Source organism: Anolis sagrei, chromosome X (assembly GCF_037176765.1).
Source record: "Anolis sagrei isolate rAnoSag1 chromosome X, rAnoSag1.mat, whole genome shotgun sequence".
NCBI classification, from domain to species: domain Eukaryota; kingdom Metazoa; phylum Chordata; class Lepidosauria; order Squamata; family Dactyloidae; genus Anolis; species Anolis sagrei.
The window spans coordinates 52,436,974-52,455,732 of record NC_090034.1 but is presented as its reverse complement, the minus strand read 5'-3'; the positions used below and the strand labels follow the sequence as shown (position 1 = coordinate 52,455,732).

Genomic DNA, 18,759 nt, shown 5'->3' with positions numbered 1-18,759 from the left:
TTTCATAGGATGGCTCCCAGCTCTTTAACAGATGGGACATTTGTGTCAAAATATGTTATGGAGAGTGGTCTAGTCCTGCAAAGCAATTTTTGGGGTGGCTTTGTGTGTTGCCACACTTTTTGTAGTCCTTGGGATATATTGATGACCTTTTTGTTTACTCCTTGGTCTCCTAGGCAGGGACTGACCTTTGTCTCGGTGCACGACTGCTACTGGACTCATGCGCACACTGTCGATGTCATGAACCGGGTAAGAGGTCCTCCTCAACTCCCAAAACAACTCTTCTCTGGAAGCTTAACACTTTCTTTCTTTCCTAGGAGATCATAGAATCCTAGCATTGCCCAAGGGCCATCCAGTCCATCCCCCTTCTGCCATTAAGGAAGAGACACCATCAAAGCCCTCCTAACAAATGGCCATCTGGCCTCGTAGACATTAGAAGGTTCATGGAGGAATAGGGCTATAGAATTGTCACATCCTAGAGTTAGAAGAGAACCCCAAGGACCATCCAGTCCAATCCCCCAGGCAGGAAGAGATCATCAAATCCCTCCTAACAGATGACCATCCAGACTCAGTTAAAACATACATGTCACAGAATCCTCTCACAACAGGATTCTCCTGACATGAAAAAACAAAAAAACAAAAACAGAATCCTAGAGTTGGAAGAGACCTGAAGGGCCATACACTCCAACTTTCTTCTGCCAGGCAGGAAAAGCCCAATCTGATCCCTCCTGACAGATGGCCATCCAGCTTTTGTTAAAAATATTTGTCATAGAATCCTAGTTAGAAGGGACCTCAAGGACCATCCAGTCCAACCCTTCTTCTGCTAGGCAGGAAGACACCACAAAAGCCCTCCTGACAGATGGCCATCCAGCTTCCATTCAAAAACCTTCAGAGAGGTTTAGTCACTACAGAAGTGGAGTGTCGTTCATCATAGACACTGTTACAACTTGAATAATATGAACAATTTGTTGATGAATTTGCCTCCATGGAAGGTAACATATTCCGCTGTAGAATGGCTCTTACCATCAGGACGTTACATGTAATCTCTTTTCTTGCCATTTGAATCCATCGCTTTACATTCTAGTCTCAAAAGCAGTAAAAAAAAAACAAGCTTGCATCCTTCTACATGTCAATCCTTCATATATTTAAGCATGGCTCTCTCTCACCCTTTTCTGATACCTTCCTGTGCATGTCAACGTTTTTCAGATCTGTCGCGACCAGTTTGTGGCGCTCCATAGTCAACCCATCCTTGAGTTCCTGTCCAGATTCATGCTACAGAAATACTGCACCAGTCTTCCGTAAGTGTTCCCATTGCCCTGTTCTGTTATTAGAAAACAATATTGTAAGCCACCTTGAGTCCCTATGGGGAAAAAGATGGGGTAGAAAAAAGATAACAACAACAACATGATGCAGATGATGGTGCTGGGGATTCCTGTTTGACTCCCTGGCCATTGGCCTGTGGGGTCCCTCAGGGTTCAGTTCTGTCTCCCATGCTGTTTAACATTTACATGAAACCACTGGGAGAGATCATTCGGAGTTTTGGTGTCAAATTTACACCTATGACACACAACTCTATTACTCCTTTCCACTGGGTGCCAAGAATGCCGTCTTGCCCCTGAACCAGTGCCTGTCATCAGTGATGGACTGGAAGAGGGCTAATACGTTGAAAATAAATCCAGACGAAACAGAGGTACTCCTGGTCAGTGGGAAGGTGAATCAAGGCGTGGGATTACAGCCTGTGTTGAACGGGTTCGCCCTCCCCCTGAAGACACAGGTGGCCAGGAGCGTCTTCGCACAATTAAAACCAGTGTTCCAGCTGTGCCTGTATTTATTTATTTATTTTGAGCATTTATATCCTGTCCTTCTCACCTCCGAAGAGGGACTCAGGATGGCTTACAGTATACAGCCATCAGGTGCCAACACAGTACATTAGAAATCATAAATAGAGTTAAACACAATTAAAACAATTATAAAATATTCAATTTAAAAACAGTTCGCACGTTCAAATCATAGTCCAGGTCAATCCATTGCGGTCACTAAAACATTATCTTTCCAGTTATTCCATCTATTGTTCAAAGGCATGATCCCACAGCCAGGTTCTAAGTTTTTAACAAAAGGTCAGGGGGCAAATCTAATGTCATTGAGGAGGGAGTTCCACAGCCGAGGAGCCACAACAGCGAAGGCCCTGTGTTTCGTTCCCACCAGACGTGACTGCGAAGGTAATGGGACTGAGAGCAGGGCCTCCTTGGATGAACATCCTTGGTGGTTTGCAGAGGGAGATATGTTCGGACAGGTACCTTGAGATGCTAGATCTGACCACAGTAGTCCATGCCCTGGTTACTTCCTGCCTGAACCACTGCAACACTCTCTACATGGGGCTGTCTTTGAAGATAGTTTGGAAGCTGCAATTAGTGCAGAAACCGGCTCCCAGATTGCTAACTGGAACGCCATACTGTGAGAGGGCAACTCCCATGCTGCGGCAGTTTCACTGGCTGCTGATCTGCTTCCAGGCTAAATACAAAGTGCTGGTTGTTACCTATAAAGCCCTAAACGGCTCAGACCCAGACTATTTGCAGAATCACATCTCTGCATACAAACCAGCCCTCCTCTCAGTCCCACCCCGTCTCAAGCACAGCTGGTGGGAATGAGAGAGGGGCTTTCTCTGTGATTGCTCCCCACCTCTGGAACTCCCTCCCAAAAGGATTAAAAACTGCTCCCTCTCTCCTCGCTTTAAAAAATTGCTGAAAACCCACCTATGCACTTTGGCATATAGAGAGGAGGAAGACTAATATGACTAACTTATACTCTCACCGAGACATGTTAAACCTTGTCTAGAGACTGGAACTAATCTCAGCCCGCTGGTTGTCATCTTTTTATAATGGCTTCAGCCATTGTTCTGAATTGCTTTTATTTAGTGTCAAATTTACATTAATTGTTTTATTCATATAGGTCATTTAAGTTCTTATTGTCGGTTATTTTGTCTGTTATAAAGTTTAGAGTTTGGTTGCTGTTATATTGTTTAATATGATTTGTCCTGATGTAATCTGCTCTGAATTGTTTTTCTTTTTGGCATTGAATATTTGCCGTACATGTTGGAAACCGCCCTGAGTCTCTTTGGGGAGATAGGGCAGTCTATAAATATATTATTATTATTATTATTATTATTATTATTATTATTATTATTATTTTACTGGCACAAAAACACAATATGACACATCAAAAGAGATATATATGCTGGATTTCGTATCACAAAATCACAAGTCAAACACTTCCCAAGCGTTTAGGACTGTGTGATGCATTCAGATCCAAGTAAGGTGGCCTTTTGCAGCTGACAGATTGTGAATTTGTCAATGTTTATTATTTTTAAATGCCAGCTGAGATCTTTTGGCATGGTACCTGGTGTGTTGATTACCAATGGGACCACCTGTACTGGTTTATACCAGATCTTTTACAGTTCAATTTTGAGGACCTGATAACAGCTGGTTTTTCTTGTTGTTTTTCGTCAGTTCGACTGTCACCTGGTATGGCGACATCAATCCAAACTTTTTTCTTTTCTACAATTGTGATGTCTGGTGTTTTGTGTTCCAAAACTTTGTCAGTCTGGATTCGAAAGTCCCACAGTATTTTTGCATGGTCATTTCCCTTTGCAGGTTTATGATCCCACCAATTCTTTACTACTGGCAGGTGATACTTGTGACATAAGTTCCAATGAATCATTTGGGCCACAGAGTTGTGCCTTTGTTTGTAGTCTGTCTGGGTGATTTTCTTGCAGCAGCTGAGGATATGATCTATTATTATTATTATTATTATTATTATTCTGCAGAAGGCAGTACATCTCAGAACTGCGCACATTCCAAGAAAATACCTTTAATATCCTAGGCTCTTGGGAAGAATCTGATATTCAAAGACGGATCCCAGATACTTGGACCTAATATGCATGTGTACTGACATGTTATGTACATGTCAACAACAACAACAACAACAATAAACATGTCCGACGTGTGATCAAATACAAAAGCCAGCATAGTGATCTTGTTTCTGTGTACTAATCTTGTTGTGTATCAAATAATAATAATAGGTTATTTCTTGCATGTATAGCTAATCTTTCATGGCTGTCCTCTTCTCTCTTCCCCCTTTCTTTCTTCCCAGGATTGAATGGAAGAATAAAAAATCTCTCGAATACCAGAAGCTATTACAGCTGCTCTCCAGTGTCCCTAAGAAAGGTATGAGGGCGAATTGTCTTGAATTGGAGCATTTTTGTGTGGTTTGTGGATAACATTTCTTTCGGCAAGCTCATTGTTATGTTGACTGTTCACAAATCCATACAATTTACTTACTTTAGGAATCATTTTTTAGTAATTATCCAATTAAAAATCTACCAGTAAACACTTTGTCCACTAAAACAGAGCTTTACCCCTTTCAGCCAGGCAGGGAGACACAGTTAAAGGCCTCCCAACGAGTGGCCATCCAGTCCCAATACAAAAACCTCCAGAGAAGGAGACTCCACTGGAAGATACCCGTAAAGGGCATCTAGTCCAACCCCCTTCTGCCATTAAGACACAGTCAAAGCTCTTCCAGCAGATGGCCATCCAGCCTCCATTCAGAACCTACAGAGAGGCTTATTCACTACAGAAGTAGATATTGTTATAACTTTTTTAATATAACTAGCTTGGGTACCCAGTGTTGCCCAGGTTATTGGAAAAAGTAATTTTTCATTGTACAAAATGCATAAGACCGTGGGTGAACTACAACTCACGTCATGCCAGATTAACACCATGAAACTCCATCAGTAGTTAAAGTTTGTCATGTTGGGTAAGTTTGGTCTAGATCAGTGGTTTTCAGCCTGTGGGTCCCCAGGTGTCTTGGCCTACAACTCCCTGAAATCCCAGCCAGTTTACCAGCTGTTAGGATTTCTGGGAGTTGAAGGCCAAGACATCTGGGGACCTACAGGTTGAGAACTACTGTTCTAGATGCATCGTGGTGGGGTTCAGTGTGATCTCTGGCTGAAGGATAACCTACAGCTACCACCATGGTGGGCCAGTCCCCTCAAATTCCTCCAGTAGGTTCAGTTGGTCATAAGGTTCTATGTGCCAGGTTTGGTCCAGATCTGCCATCGGTGGTGGTCACAGTGTCTCTGGATGTAAGTGAACTACAACTTCCAGAAAGGAAGGCCAGTTCCCCCCAGTCCCCACCAGGATTTTCAGTTGGTCATGGAGTTCTGTGTGCCAAGTAAGGTCCAGGGCCATTGTAAGTGGGGTCCAGAGTGCTGTTTGATTGCAGGTGAACTATAAATCCCAATACCTACAACTACAAATCAAGGTGAATTCCCCCCAACCCCCCCCCCCCCCTTTCTTTGGTCATGAGGATTCTGTATGCCAAATGTGGTCCAGGTCCATTGTCAGTGGGGTTCACAGTACTCTGACATGATGCAGGGTGAACCACAACTTCCATCATGTGGAGTCAATCCCCCAAATTCCTCCACATGTTGAGTTGCAGATTAGTTCTGTTGTTGTTGTTGTTGTTGTTGTTGTTGTTGTTGTTGTGCAGTTGTTTGTTATTAGTTGAAAAGAGTAGGAAAGGGTTATGGGAGAGGGAGTAGGCGGGATCATGCAAATTCCACATCAATGGAGAGTCCAAAACACTGGGATGCCTGCGGTGGAGGAAACACATAAAATCTAGGATGAAATTGTCCCGAATGAAAGCATTCCTTGAGTGGTGGACAGTATGGTGTTTGGGGAGGACATTGGCAGAGGCTGGGCTACATGTTCAAGTGGCTTTCTATAACTTGCAATGTCAATGGAGGGAGGGCTTTTCATGGCTCCTCAGCACTGTGGGTTAAAGCTGTTTGTGAAAGTGGGAGCCTGTCTATGAAAATGGGCCCAGCCACATCCACTCAGACGTATTTTCACTTTTATTCGGTATATAGATTTGCACAATATATTGATTGAGTTGCAGTACTTGTGACAAAATGGATAAGTTTCTCACTAGGCAAAGAAAAACAATGATGTTTGTGATGACTATATAGCTATATTGTATGAAATTCTTGTATAGGTCTGGTTTAACCTCCAAATTGTTAGTAAAACTGAATGACTGTGCTGCAAAAGGAAGCATGTCTCAAAAGCCTGTTCCCAACATGATAACTTTAGAAAGCTTTCCACTAAAACAATAATATTGTTCAGACTCCTTCAGCATCTACCTTCTCACTTCCAGTAATCTTCCTTGTCTATTCATAGTTTTCTTAACCACAGATTCATAAATAAATTGATTCTGACATAAAATATTTACCTAAACCATATATATTCTGCAGGACTCTCCTGTTATATTCCACAAAATTTGTTATCTTGGCCATTTCAACCTCAAATGCTCCAGACTTGACTTGAGAGGAGGAGGAGGGCTCGCTTTCAAGACTACACAATGAATGCCAGGCCCAGAATTCCCCTTCCAGGAGGGTGGAATTGTTTTTAGAGATGCAATAGATACGCATCCACTATCCCTGCTGTTTTCCCACTGCCTCCTGTCTCATTGCTCTCATCTTTAATCTTATATTGTAAGCTCTTTTCACTGCTTTCGCCTCCCAGCTGCCTTTTATTTTTCCTAGCGGATATATACAATGCCTGGCGAGGTAATTGCCTGGATCCACACAAGACTCAATTTAGAGTATTGTCCTCCAAAGCCTAAGCTGATCCTTACCTTCTGTTTCCTATCTGTAAATTTGAAGGATGGCCTTTATCACGGCTAAATCCTCTTGTTCACTGATCCGGGCAACTAGCCATTGCTCTTGTTGTGACCACCCCAAATGCCAAAACATTTTACTCCAAAGCACAACAAAATTATTATTACTATTATTTGCATTATTCACTTATACATCACATAGTCCTAGACACTTGGGAAGTCTTGGACGTGTGATCCAATGCAAAAGCCAGCATAGTGATCAAGCTTGGGTACTTGGTGTTGCCCAGGTTATTTGAAAAAGTCATTTTTTAATTGTACAAAATGCATAAGGATGTGGGTGAACTACAGCTCACATCATGCCAGGTTAATCCTGAAAAACTCCATTGGTACTTAAAGTTTGTTATGTTGGGTAAGTTGCTCTAGATCAGTGATTCCTAAAGTGGGCGTTACTACCCCCTGGTGGGTGCTGCAGTGATCCGGGGGGGGGGGGGGGGGGGCGGTAATGGCCACAGGTGCTTTTGGGGGTGATGAATAAGGGGGCGGTAAGGGGGCGGTGAAAGCATAAAAGAAAGAAGAGAAGATTTAGAAAAATTGATTTCCGGGGAGTAGGCCAAATAAGTTTGGGAACCACTGCTCTAGATGAATCATTGGGTTCAGCATACTCTCTGGCTGTAGGGTAAACTAGAACTCCCACTATGGTGAATCAGTCCCCTCAAACCCCTCCAGAAGGTTGAGCTAGTCTTGCCATTCTGTGTACCAAGTTTGGTCCAGGTCCATCAGTTTTTGGGTTCACAGTGCTCTCTGGATGTAGGTGAACTACAACTCCCCCAAATCAAGGTGAATTTTCCCCAAAGACCTCCAGCATTTTTGCTGGTTATGAGGGCTCTGTGTGCCAAGTTTGGTCCAATCCATCTTTGGTGGAGTTCAGAGTGCTCATTGATTGCAAGTGAACTATAAATCCCAGTACCTACAACTCCCAAATGTCCAGGCTAATTCTCCTCAAAATGCACCAGGATTCAAATTTGGGCATATCAGGTATGCATGCCAAGTTTGGTCCAGATCCATCATTGTTTGGGTTCATAGTGTGCTCTGGATGTAAGTGAACTACAACTCTTATAAATCCCTCCAAAGACCTCCAGTGTGTTTTGTTGGTCATGGGGGTTGTGTGTGCCAAGTTAGTTCCAGGTCCATTGTTGGTGGAGTTCAGAGTGCTCTTAGATTTCAGGTGAACTATACATCCCAGGACCTAAAACTCCTATAAATCATGGTGAATTTTCCCCAAACCTCTCTAGTATGTTCTGTTGCTGATCAATTTCTCTGTTTGCTGTGTGCCATAGAAAAGAAAAGTGTTATGCAAGAGTCAGTAGTTGGGGTCATTCAAATTCCACATCAATGGAGAGAGTAAGAAACGCTAAGATGTCTGTGGTGATGGAAACACATAATATCTAGAATGAAATTGTCCCCCTATGGAAGCCTTCAATTGGGTGGTGGGCAGTATGGTGTTGGTGAAGGACATTGGCAGGGCTCTTGGACATGTTCATGGCACTCAATATAACCTGCAATGCCATTGGAGGGAGGGCCATTGGTGTCTCCTGAGTAGTGGGAGCTATAGCTGTTTTGGAGGCAGGAGCTTGCTTGTGTAAGCGGACACCCCAGCCACACACACACACATACATATTTTCACTTTTATTATGTGCATAGACTTATTGCAAAAGAAGGCTATTGACAAGTTAGAAAGTGGGCCAGAGATGGCAATCAAGATGCTCAAGGTTCTCTCATGTCATGGTTACTATATTATACAGAAGGTTATTTATTGACAAGTTGGAAAGCGGGCCAGAGATGGCAACTAAGATGCCTCATCCAGCTCCTCCATCACCCTCCAAAGGTGTTTGCAGTATTGTCAAACCACACCTGGACGTTAAGCGGTATCAAAGCTCCCCCCCTTGTGATAGGATTTGCCACCATAGAGGATAGGAGCAGACCTCCAAAGGGCTTGAAAGGCAGCATCGGCCCTCCTGCCCTCTCTTCCCCACTGTTCTTATTCACATCCCAGCACTCAAACACGGCCCTCCTGAGGTTCACCATGGCTGGTTGCCCGGTTTAGTTTCAGTTGCTTTCTAAGGACTTTACAAACACAACAACAGGGCTCCAAAAAGGACATATTTTTAAAGGTTGGCTCAATTATATTCTGAATGCTTAGGCGTTCGGTGCAGCATTTAATTTTGTGGAGGGTGAATTTTATGCATTGTCCGCAACTGGCTTTTTGCTTTCTTAAATTGCTGAGGGAAGTGTGGGGCATTGTACTGAATATCTATCGCTATAAAATTATTTATACATACGTATATTCACTTTTATTATGTGTATATAAATATTTTGATAAATATATATATTTCTATAAAAGATACATATTAAAAACCCTGTATAAATATATATATTGAAATACAGAGAACATAGAGCTGGAGGGGCACCCCAAGGGCCATTCAGTCCAGCCCCACAGGCAAGAACCAAGCCACGACAATTGTTGTCACAGGTAGAATGTTCCGAGGCAACCTGATTTAAACAATCTTTCAAAATGATGTGGTGCTAATGGCAACGCTCCCTGCCAACCTTTAAAAGTACCTTACCCAGAAGGGAGCAGTGTTTGAAACCAAGCATCCCATCCCAACATCCTTTCTTGCATTTCCAGGTGACTTCGATCTAGAGAAGGTGAAGGAATCTACCTACTTCTTCAGCTGACCTTGGAGAGGGTATGCCTCAGACTTGGCTTCAATCAAACAGGATGGCGCTTCCTTCCTTTAATCGAATGGGGATGGGGTGGAAGTAAATGGCAGTCCTCACCTCATTGAACTTCCCCTCTTTCCCCATTTACTTGGGGCCAGATTCTGGACAGCAAAAACACCATTTGCAGCCTCCCATTTGGAAAGTTGACGGGAGTTGTAGTCCAGCAAAATCCTGAAGGCTGCAGACTCACTTCTGTGATTGTGTTTTGGGCCGGAGTTGGTTCGCCGTGCATTCAAGAGCCCCTGCCAGCGACTGTAAATAAAACATGAATGGTTTGAGATCTGGCCCATGCCTTTGTGTCTACCTATTTTGGGGAATGATAATAACTCTTCGACGAGTGGATTTCCCTTCCGAGAGGAAGATTTATCACATTTCCTGTTGTCTCAGCCCCATTCTTAACTAGGAGTTGTTTGTAAGTCGGATGTTTATAACTTGGGGATTGCCTCTGTGTGTGTGTGTATACAGTAGAGTCTCGCTTATCCAACACAAACGGGCTGTCAGAACATCAGATAAACGAAAATGTCGGATAATACAGAGTCTCCTAATGTTACCCATCCAACATGGCGCTAGATACCTAGAATACTAACAACAGGGAGTCAAAGGGTTAAGTCAAGGGGCTAGAGCGGCCCAGCAAGAAGTGACCAAATGCAGAAGAGGAGCGTGGAAATCACAGAGGGAAGGAGGGAGGATTCTTCTGCTTCCGGTCCTGCCTCTTTTCTCCCTCCTCCTTGTCTTGCCTTTTCACTTATTGGGAATGGAGAGAGAGAGTTGGTGAGCGCTCCTTTAACTGAAGGAGAAATGCTGGAGGAAAAGGGGGGCGTTGGATTAGAGCATCAGATAAGACAGAATGTCGGATAAGCGAAGGTTGGTCGGATAAACGAGACTCTACTCTGTGTGTGTGTGTTTGTATATATATATACATGCACACATAACTTTTCTCCTCTTGAAATAGAATCCCCTGAGGCTGCTGAAGGCAATCCCTGAGGGGAAAAAAATCCTAAAGATCAAATAGATCGGTCGTTCCCAATCTGTGGTCCACGAACCACGAGAACTAAAATATGGTCCGCGAAGCAAAGACCTTGTAAAATACAACTCCCAGGATGCCATCGCACTGAGCCAGAACAGTTCAATTTCAGTGTCTATGCAACCTGTGTTCACAAAGCAAAAAGTATCCTGGTTTGCCATGGCTGACTTTTAGATCAAAGCCAACAGCAACTCTGTGCCAGGAAAGGTGGGAAGGGGAAAGAGCACGAAGGAGGAGCAGAGGAAAAAAGGAGGAAAAGGAGGAGCCCTTTGCACGGAGCCTGCCCCTTCTTCCTAAACTCACAGCATGCCTCCTACGCAAAATATCGGAGATGGAAAAGGTCGGCCGAGGGAGCCTGAGGCGCAGCCTGCTTCCCTCCCTCCTTACTTTCTTTCCTTCCTACCCTCCCTCATTTTCTTCTCACCCTCCATGCCTTCCTTCACTCCCTTTCTCCAGCCCTTCTTGCTGCCTTCATTCTCTCCCTCCCCTTCCTTCCTTGGCCCCATCCTCCCTTCTACAACCTTCTCTCTCTCCTTGCTTCCTTCTTTTCTTCCTTCCTTCCCTGCTTCTTTCCTTCCTCCTTCCCTCTCTCGCTCTCCCTCTTTTCACCCCTAGTTACCATCCATTCTTCCCTCTTCCTTCCTTCCGCCCTCCCTGTTTCCCTCCTTCCTTGTTTCCTTCCTCCTTCTTCCCCTCTCTCTCCCTCCCTCAGTCCCATCCCTTCCTCCCTCCATCTTCCTTGCCTCTCTCCTTGCTTCCCTTCTTCCTTCTTTTCTTCCTCCTCTCCCTCCTTCCTCCCTTCCTTCTTTCTTTCTCTTCCTCTCTCCCTTCTTCCCTCCCTCAGTCTCATCCCTTCCTTCCTTGCTTATCTTCTTCCCTCCTTTTTTCCTTCTTCCTTCTCTTCCTCCTTCCTCCCTTGCTTTCCTTCCTTCCCTTCCTCTCTCTCTCCCTCAGTCTCATTCCTTCCTCCCTTTTTTCTTCCTCTCCCTCCTTCCTTGCTACTTTCCTTCTTTCCCTTCCTCTTCTGCCTCCCTCCATCCCGTCCCTCCCTTTCTTCCTTCCTTGCTTCTTCCCTCCTTTCTTCCTCCTTTGCTTCTTTCCTTCTCCCTCCCTTCATTCCTCAGTCCCATCCCTTTCTTCCCTCCTTCCTTCTTTTCTTCCTTCCTCCTCTCCCTCCTTCCTCCCTCCCTCCCTTTCTTCCCTCTCTCCATGCTTCTCTCCCTCCCTTCTTGGTCCTTCCTCCCCCCCCCTTCCTTTCTCCCTTCTCTCTTGAGCAATGATATTAGCCAGAGGATTACCCAACTTGTAAAGAAGATGCAAGCTCAAAAACATATGGATGCAAACCAAATTTAATTTTCTATTAAAATTTTCCTTTTTATAATAGTACTCTTAATTCATGTTACTTTTTTAGTTTGACGAATATGTTAAAAGTTTTGATTAAAGTTTATTTTTAGATTAACACAGTTTATTATTTTTGAACCTTGTGGTCCCTGCTCACAACAAAAAAATCAAAGCGGTCCCTGGTTAAAAAAAAGTTGGGAGCCACTGAAATAGTTAAAAAGTTTCTGTTATGCTGAACTTTAACAGTGAAGGTGGGAAACAGGAGGCAGCCTGATATTCTGGGCCTGTTTAATGACTGAGATTTTCAGAGATGATGATGATGATGATGCAGTGGTGTTGCAACAAATAATAATCCCCCTCAAAAGAGAGTAGATCGCCTCCGCATGGGGAGGCTTTTTTTCCACTCTCAAAGCTCCTTGTTGTATTCTGTTCTTCACAAAGGAATCCCAGATTAAGAAAAGCTTCTGTCCTAGCGTCACTGTTGGAAATTTTACCCGCAGGATTGACACTTCAGGTGAAAACAAGTTTTAGAAAACTCATACTCTACCTTGCTTGGGGATGATGGGGAGGGAGGTGCCATAGGGCACATCACCTTGGGTCTCTTTCCGACTTAATGTGTTCTCTGGACAATACTTCTATATTGTCTACTAGCATCGATCCGAGACGTTGCCAGGGTGTCCTTGGAACCACTGCCTGCCTGCTTTCTCCTTTCTCCAGCTCTGAAATGGCCTACCTCCTTCCTCTTTTTTCCTGCCCTCCCTTATCTTTCTTCTCTCTCCCTCCCTTCTCCTCTTTTCTGTCCTTTCCCCTTTCTTCCCTCCCTCCTTCCCTTCCTTGCCTACTTTCTCCTTTCTCCAGCTCTAAGATGGCCTACCTCCTTTCTCTTCCCTTCTTTTTCTTTCATTTCCCTCTCTTTCCTATCATTTTGTCTTTTCTTCTTAACTTCCTTGCGTACTTTCTCCTTTCTCCAGCTCTAAGATGGCCTACCTTTCTCTTCCATCCTTTTTCTTCCATTTTACTCCCCCCTTTCCTTTCTTTCCTGTCATTTTTCTCTTTTCTTCCTTCTTCCCTTGCCTCCTTTCTCCAGCTCTAAGGTGGCCTCCCTGCGTTCTCTTTCTTCCTTTTTCTTTCTTCTATCTCTCCCTCTTTTCTGTCCTATCATTTTTCTCTTTCATTTCTTCTTCCCATCCCTGCCTGCTTTTTCCTTTCTCCAGCTCTAAGATGCCCTACCTCCTTTCTCTCCCTTCCCTTCTGTTTTTTTCTTTTGTGTCCTTCCCTTGTTTCCTTTCTTTCCTATCGTTTTTGTTTTGCCTTCCTTCTTTTCTTCCTTGCTTCCTTTCTCCAGCTCTAAGGTGGCCTCCCTGCATTCTCTTTCTTCCTTTTTCTTTCTTCCATCTCCCTCTCTCTTTTCTTTCCTATCATTTTTCTCATTTCTTCCCATCCCTGCCTGCTTTATCCTTTCTCCAGCTCTAAGATGTCCTACCTCCTTTCTCTCCCTTCCTTTCCGTTCTTTTTCTTTTGTGTCCTTCCCTTGTTTCCTTTCTTTCCTATCATTTTTGTTTTGCCTTCCTTCTTCCCTTCCTTGCCTCCGTTCTCAAGCTCTAAGGTGGCCTACCGGCTTTCTCTTCTTTCCCATTTCTTTCATTTCTCCCTCCCTCATTTCCATTCTTTCCTATCATTTTCTCTTTCCTTTCTTCTCCCCTTCCTTGCCTACTTTCTCCTTTCTGCAGCTCCAAGAAGGCCTACTTTGCAATGCTTCTGTGGCAAAGCTGTGGCAGGCTCTCTTTGTGGCTCTTTCTTTCCGTCCTTCCTTCCATTGTCCTCATATGCCCCCTTCTCTCTCTTTCTTTCTCCATCCCTTACATCCCTCCATCCTTTGCCTTCCCTCCCGTTTCTTTATTTCTTCACATTTTTGAAAAATCACAATGATGCTATCTGTAAAACGGGATTTTGAACCCCAAGACAAACCACAGACGGCCTCTTTGGGTTCCTTTATAATAGTCTTGCTTCGTTAAAGCGAAACCTAAGCACTAAACCATAATGTAAGCGGATGCTTTCCCAGAAGGAAAACGTTTGAGATGATTATCCACATTTCCAAAGGAAGGGTTGCCTATCTGCATTTCAAATCAGGCCGAGCTGCATCTCGGGACCAGAGTCTAAATGGGCTTTGACATTAATACCATTTCCGCATGCCATCTCTCCTCAAGGCTGGCCGGCAGTCTAAATTAGGGAGACTGAGAAAGCATTTCATTTGCCACTGGAGGGATCCAGCGGGTTGAATGCACTTATGAATAGCTGCTGAAGATAATGGGCCACTGCTTGAGCAGTCATTGCGTGCATCTACACTGTAGAATTCATGCAGTTAGAGACCCTTTTTGACTGCCATGCTTTCCCTCCCCACTGAAATCCTCTATAATTTTCTCCCTTCCGCTCTTCTCTCATTCTCATCTGAACTTTTCCTCCTCTTCTTTAGGCCTTCCTTTTGCCCATCATCCCACTTTCCCTCCTTTTGATTACATCTTCTTTCGTTCATCCATCTTCCCTTCCTTTACCTCTTTTGGCCTTCCAGTGCCCTTCCTAACCTCCTTCCTTCCATTAATCTTTCGCTCCTCCCTCATTTCCTTCTTCCCCTTCTTTAACCTTGCCTCTCTTTTGACCTTCCTTCCCACTTCCTTTTCTTCCTGTGCCCTTTCTTCCCTTTTCTTCCTCCCTCATTTTCTTCCTTTTCCCTCTTCTTTCTTTTCCCTTCCCTGCTTCCTCCCTCCTCTCCTTCTCCCCATCCCTTGTCCTTCCCTTTCTTTTGACCTTCCTTTCCTTTTCTCCCTTTTCCTTCGTTTCTTTCTTCCTTGTCCTTTCTTTTTCCTTCCCTTCTTCCTCCCTCATCTCCTTCTTCCATCTCCTTGCATTCTTTTATTTTTTTTACCCCTTTTTCCTTCTTCCCTTCCCTTGTCCTTTTCTTTCTCTTGACCTTCATTCCCACTTCTTTTTTCCTGTGCCCTTCCTCCCTCATTTCCTTCCTTTCCTTGAGCTCTCTTCTTTTTCCTTCCCACTTCTCTCTCTTTTTAACTTCCTTCCCTCATCCTCCTGTTCTTCCTCCCTCATTTCCTTCTCCCCTCCTATCTTCTCCTTCTTTCTTCACCTTCCTTCCCACTTCCTTTGATTCATGTGCTATTCCTTCCTTCATTGTCCTCTTCCTCCTCCTTCCCTTTCCTCGTCCTTTTCTTCTTCCTCCCACATTTCCTCCTCCCTCCCTTCTCTCAATCTCTCCCTCCCTTTTGACCTTCCTTCCCACTTTCTTTTCATTTCCTTCTCCCCTTCCCCTCTCCTCTTCCTTTTGACCTTCCTCCCCACTTCCTCTTCTTCATGTGCCCTTAACTTCCCTCATCGCCCTTAACTTCTTCCTTCCTCTTCTTCTTCCCTTATCCTTACCCTTCCCTCCCTCACCCTCCTGTTCTTTCTCCCTCATTTCCTTCTCTCCCTCCTTTTGTCTTCTCTCTTGACCTTCCCACTTTCTTTTCTTCCCGTGCCCTTTCTCCCCATTAATCTCCTTTACTTTTATAACGCCTTCTTCCTCATTTCCTGCTTGTCTTTCCCTTCTTCCTCCCTTTCTCATCTTCACTTTCCTTGTTTTGACCTTCCTTCCCACTTCTTTTTCCTCCCTGTGCCCTTCCTTCCCTTTTCTCTATCTTCTTTCTCATGTCCTTATTCCCCTCCCTCTTGACCTTCCTCCCCACTTACTTTTCTTCCTGTGCCCTTCCCTTTTCTCCCTCTTTCTTCTCCCCATCTCCTTCTCCCCTTCCCTCTCTTTTGACCTTCCTTCCCTTTTCTCCCTCTTTTCCTTCCTCATTTCTCTCTTCTTTTTCCTTTCCTTCTTCCTGCCTCCTTCGTTTCCTTCCCTTCCCCTCTTTTAGTTCTTTTTTATCCCTTCTTCCCTTCCATTGTCCTTCCCTCTTTTGACCTTCCTTCTCACTTCCTTTTCTTCCTGTCCCCCTCCTTCTTAATTTCCTTCTCCCATTCCTTGTTCCATCTTTCTTTCTTTTTTCTTCCCTTCTTCCCTCTCTTTTGATCTTCATACCCTCATCTTCCTGTTTTTCCTCCCTCATTTCCTCTTCCCCTCCCCTTGTCTTTTCCTTTTCTCTTGACCTTCCTCCCCACTTCTTTTTCTTCCAGTGTCCTTTCTTCACATTCATGTCCTTCCCCTCTCATTTCCTGCTTGTCTTTCCCTTCTTCCTACCTCCCTCATCTTCCCTTTCCTTGTCTCTCTTTTAACCTTCCTTCCATCTTCCTTTTCCTCCCTGTGCCCTTCTCTTCCCTTTCTCATTTCCTTCTTCCATCCTCTTGTCTTCTTTTCTTTTGACCTTCCTTCTCACTTCCTTTTCCTCTGTGTGCCCTTCCTTTCTTTCCTTTCCTCTTTCTCATTTCCTTCTTCCCTTTCCTTCTCCCATCCTCGTCTTCTTTTCTTTTGACCTTCCTTCTCACTTCCTTTTCCTCTGTGTGCCCTTCCTTTCTTTCCTTTCCTCTTTCTCATTTCCTTCTTTCCTTTCCTTCTCCCATCCTCTTGTCTTCTTTTCTTCTGACCTTCCTTCTCACTTCCTTTTCCTCTGTGTGCCCTTCCTTTCTTTCCTTTCCTCTTTCTCATTTCCTTCTTCCCTTTCCTTCTCCCATCCTCTTGTCTTCTTTTCTTTTGACCTTCCTTCTCACTTCCTTTTCCTCCTTGTGCCCTTCTTTTCCCATTCTCTTTCTCATTTCCTTCTTCCCTTTCCTTCTCCCGTCCTCTTGTCTTCTCCTTCTCTTTTGACCTTTCTTCCCACTTCCTTTTCTTCCCTTTTCTCTCTCTCCTTACTCATTTCCTTCTTCCCTCTCCCTTGTCCTTCCCTTTTGACCTTTCCTCTCTCATCCTCTTGTTCTTCCTCCTGCAATGCCTTCTTGACTTTCCTTGTCCTCTCTTTTTCCCTTCTCTCTTGACCTTCCTCCCCACTTCCTTCTCCTCATTTCCTCTCCTCCTCAGCCTCCCCCTTTTGACCTTCCCTTTTCTTTCCCGCCTTCCTTGGCCCCGCCCCTTTCCCCGGAGGCCCCGCCCCTTTCCCCCTTCCTCTCCAGAGCGGCTGCCGCAGGAGCCGGGCGCGCCGGGCGCGGAGTGCGCGTGCGCGGGGGAGTGGGCGGGGCCTGGCGCGCCTGGCCTCTCCGGCATGCGGGCGGGCGGCAGTCGCGGCGGCGTCGCGGTGGAGGACAGCACGATGGGTTCGCGGGCCGGGAAAGGCGGCTCCCCGAACGGCGAGTGCCGGCGGGGCGGCGGGGGAGCCGAGCCTGCGCCCCCCAAGGTCTCCTTCTCCTGCGACGGAGGGGGCGGCGGGGGCTCGGGCTCGTCCCCGAAGGCGGGCGAGGATGCCGGGCCCGGGGCCTGCGAGGAGGGTGGCGAGCCCCGCGGAAGCGGCACCAACCAGGGGCCCACCTTCATGCAGCGCCAGTTCAGCGCCATGCTCCAGCCCGGCGTCAACAAGTTCTCGCTGCGGATGTTCGGCTCCCAGAAGGCCGTCGAGCGCGAGCAGGAGCGCGTCAAGTCCGCCGGCGCCTGGATCATCCACCCCTACAGCGACTTCAGGCGAGGAAGCGGAGCGAGGGAGGGAAGGGAGGGAGGCCTGGCTCGCGGAGTCACGTTCGCCCCAGCGAGATTCCCCTCGCTGGGGAAATTAAATTACCTCAGGGACAGAAGTCAAATGGCCCCGGGACATTTTACCTGGGAGACATTTCACCTCAGGAGAATTCCCTCTGGCAAGTCAAATTACTTCAGGGAAAATCACCTTGGGACAATTCACCTCAGGGACATTTACCTCGGAACAATTCACCTCAGGGAAGTTTATGTCAGGGAAATTTACCTCGGGAGAATTTACCCCCATGACATTTACCTCAGCACAATTCACCTCAGAGAAATTTACCTCGGGAGAATTCACCTCAGGGAAGGTAAATTACCTCAGGGAAGTTCACCTCAGGAAAATTTACTTCCAGACAGTTTACCTCAGGCCAGTTACCTCAGGGAAATTTTCCTCAGGATAATTCATCTCAGGGAAGTTGAATTACCTCAGGGAAATTCGCCTCAGGAGAATTACCTCAGTGATATTCACCTCTGCAAAATTTACATCAGGAGAATTCACCGCTGCAAAATTTACCCAGGACAATTTACTGTAGGAGAATTACCTCCATGACATTTACCTCAGGGAAATCTACCTTGGGACAGTTCATCTCAGGGAAGTTAATTTACCTCAGAGAAATTCATCTCAGAACAATTCACCTCCATGACATTTACCTCAGGGCAATTCACCTCCGGGGAAATTTACCTCAAGACAATTCACCTCAGGGAAATTTACCTCAGGAGAATTACCTCAGGGAAGTCAAATTGCACTGGGACATTTTATGTAGGAGAGATTTACCTCAGGAGAATTACCTCATGGAAGTTAAATTACCTCAGGACAATTACCTCTGGAAAGGCAAATTACTTCAGTTAAGTTTACCTCAGAACAATTTGCCTCATGACATTTTACATCAGGAGAATTACATTACCTCAGTTAAGTTCCCCCGTGGAATGTCAAATTGCCCCAAGTTTACCTCAGGAGAATTACCCCAGGACAGTTTACCACAGGGAAGTCAAAATTGCCTCTGGACATTTTACCTGAGAGAGATTTACCTCACAACAATTTACCTCAGAGAAGTTAAATTTATCTCAGAAGAATTGCCTTTGGAAAGTCAAATTAACCTGGGGAATTTACCTGAGGGAAATTTACCTCAAGACATTTTACCTCAGGGAAGTTCAATTACCTCTGGGACATTTACCTCACAAAAGTTGAGTTACCTTGGAACATTTACCTCAGAGGAATTACCTCTGGGAAATTTACCTTAGGAGAATTATCTCTGGGAAGTTAAATTATCTCAGGGGGATTCCCTCTGGA

General features: G+C 45.2%; 3 protein-coding genes across 3 annotated transcripts in view; 2 read left to right on the top strand and 1 right to left on the bottom strand.

Annotated features, from left to right (window-relative positions):
* Nucleotides 1–9,728, top strand: part of POLRMT (RNA polymerase mitochondrial) — a 66,897-nt gene extending 57,169 nt beyond the window's left edge. Inside the window, exons 18-21 of the mRNA XM_060785070.2 lie at nucleotides 174–246; nucleotides 1,204–1,295; nucleotides 4,147–4,220; nucleotides 9,356–9,728. Coding sequence (XP_060641053.2) covers nucleotides 174–246; nucleotides 1,204–1,295; nucleotides 4,147–4,220; nucleotides 9,356–9,405 — 289 coding nt within the window. The 3' untranslated portion in view covers nucleotides 9,406–9,728. The remainder of the gene's footprint in view (nucleotides 1–173; nucleotides 247–1,203; nucleotides 1,296–4,146; nucleotides 4,221–9,355) is intronic.
* A 1,485-nt stretch (nucleotides 9,729–11,213) lies between these two features.
* LOC137094835 (high mobility group nucleosome-binding domain-containing protein 5-like) lies at nucleotides 11,214–17,006 on the bottom strand (the record flags this gene model as incomplete). The annotated part of the gene is made up of 3 exons (XM_067460734.1): nucleotides 16,889–17,006; nucleotides 14,598–14,698; nucleotides 11,214–11,276 (listed from the first exon to the last, which is right to left on the bottom strand). Coding segments are annotated over exons 1-3 (282 nt in total), but the record flags the coding sequence as incomplete, so codon positions are not given.
* The window catches only part of HCN2 (hyperpolarization activated cyclic nucleotide gated potassium and sodium channel 2), a 46,198-nt gene continuing 44,418 nt past the window's right edge, over nucleotides 16,980–18,759 (top strand). Inside the window, exon 1 of the mRNA XM_060785071.2 lies at nucleotides 16,980–17,417. Coding sequence (XP_060641054.2) covers nucleotides 17,005–17,417 — 413 coding nt within the window. The 5' untranslated portion in view covers nucleotides 16,980–17,004. The remainder of the gene's footprint in view (nucleotides 17,418–18,759) is intronic.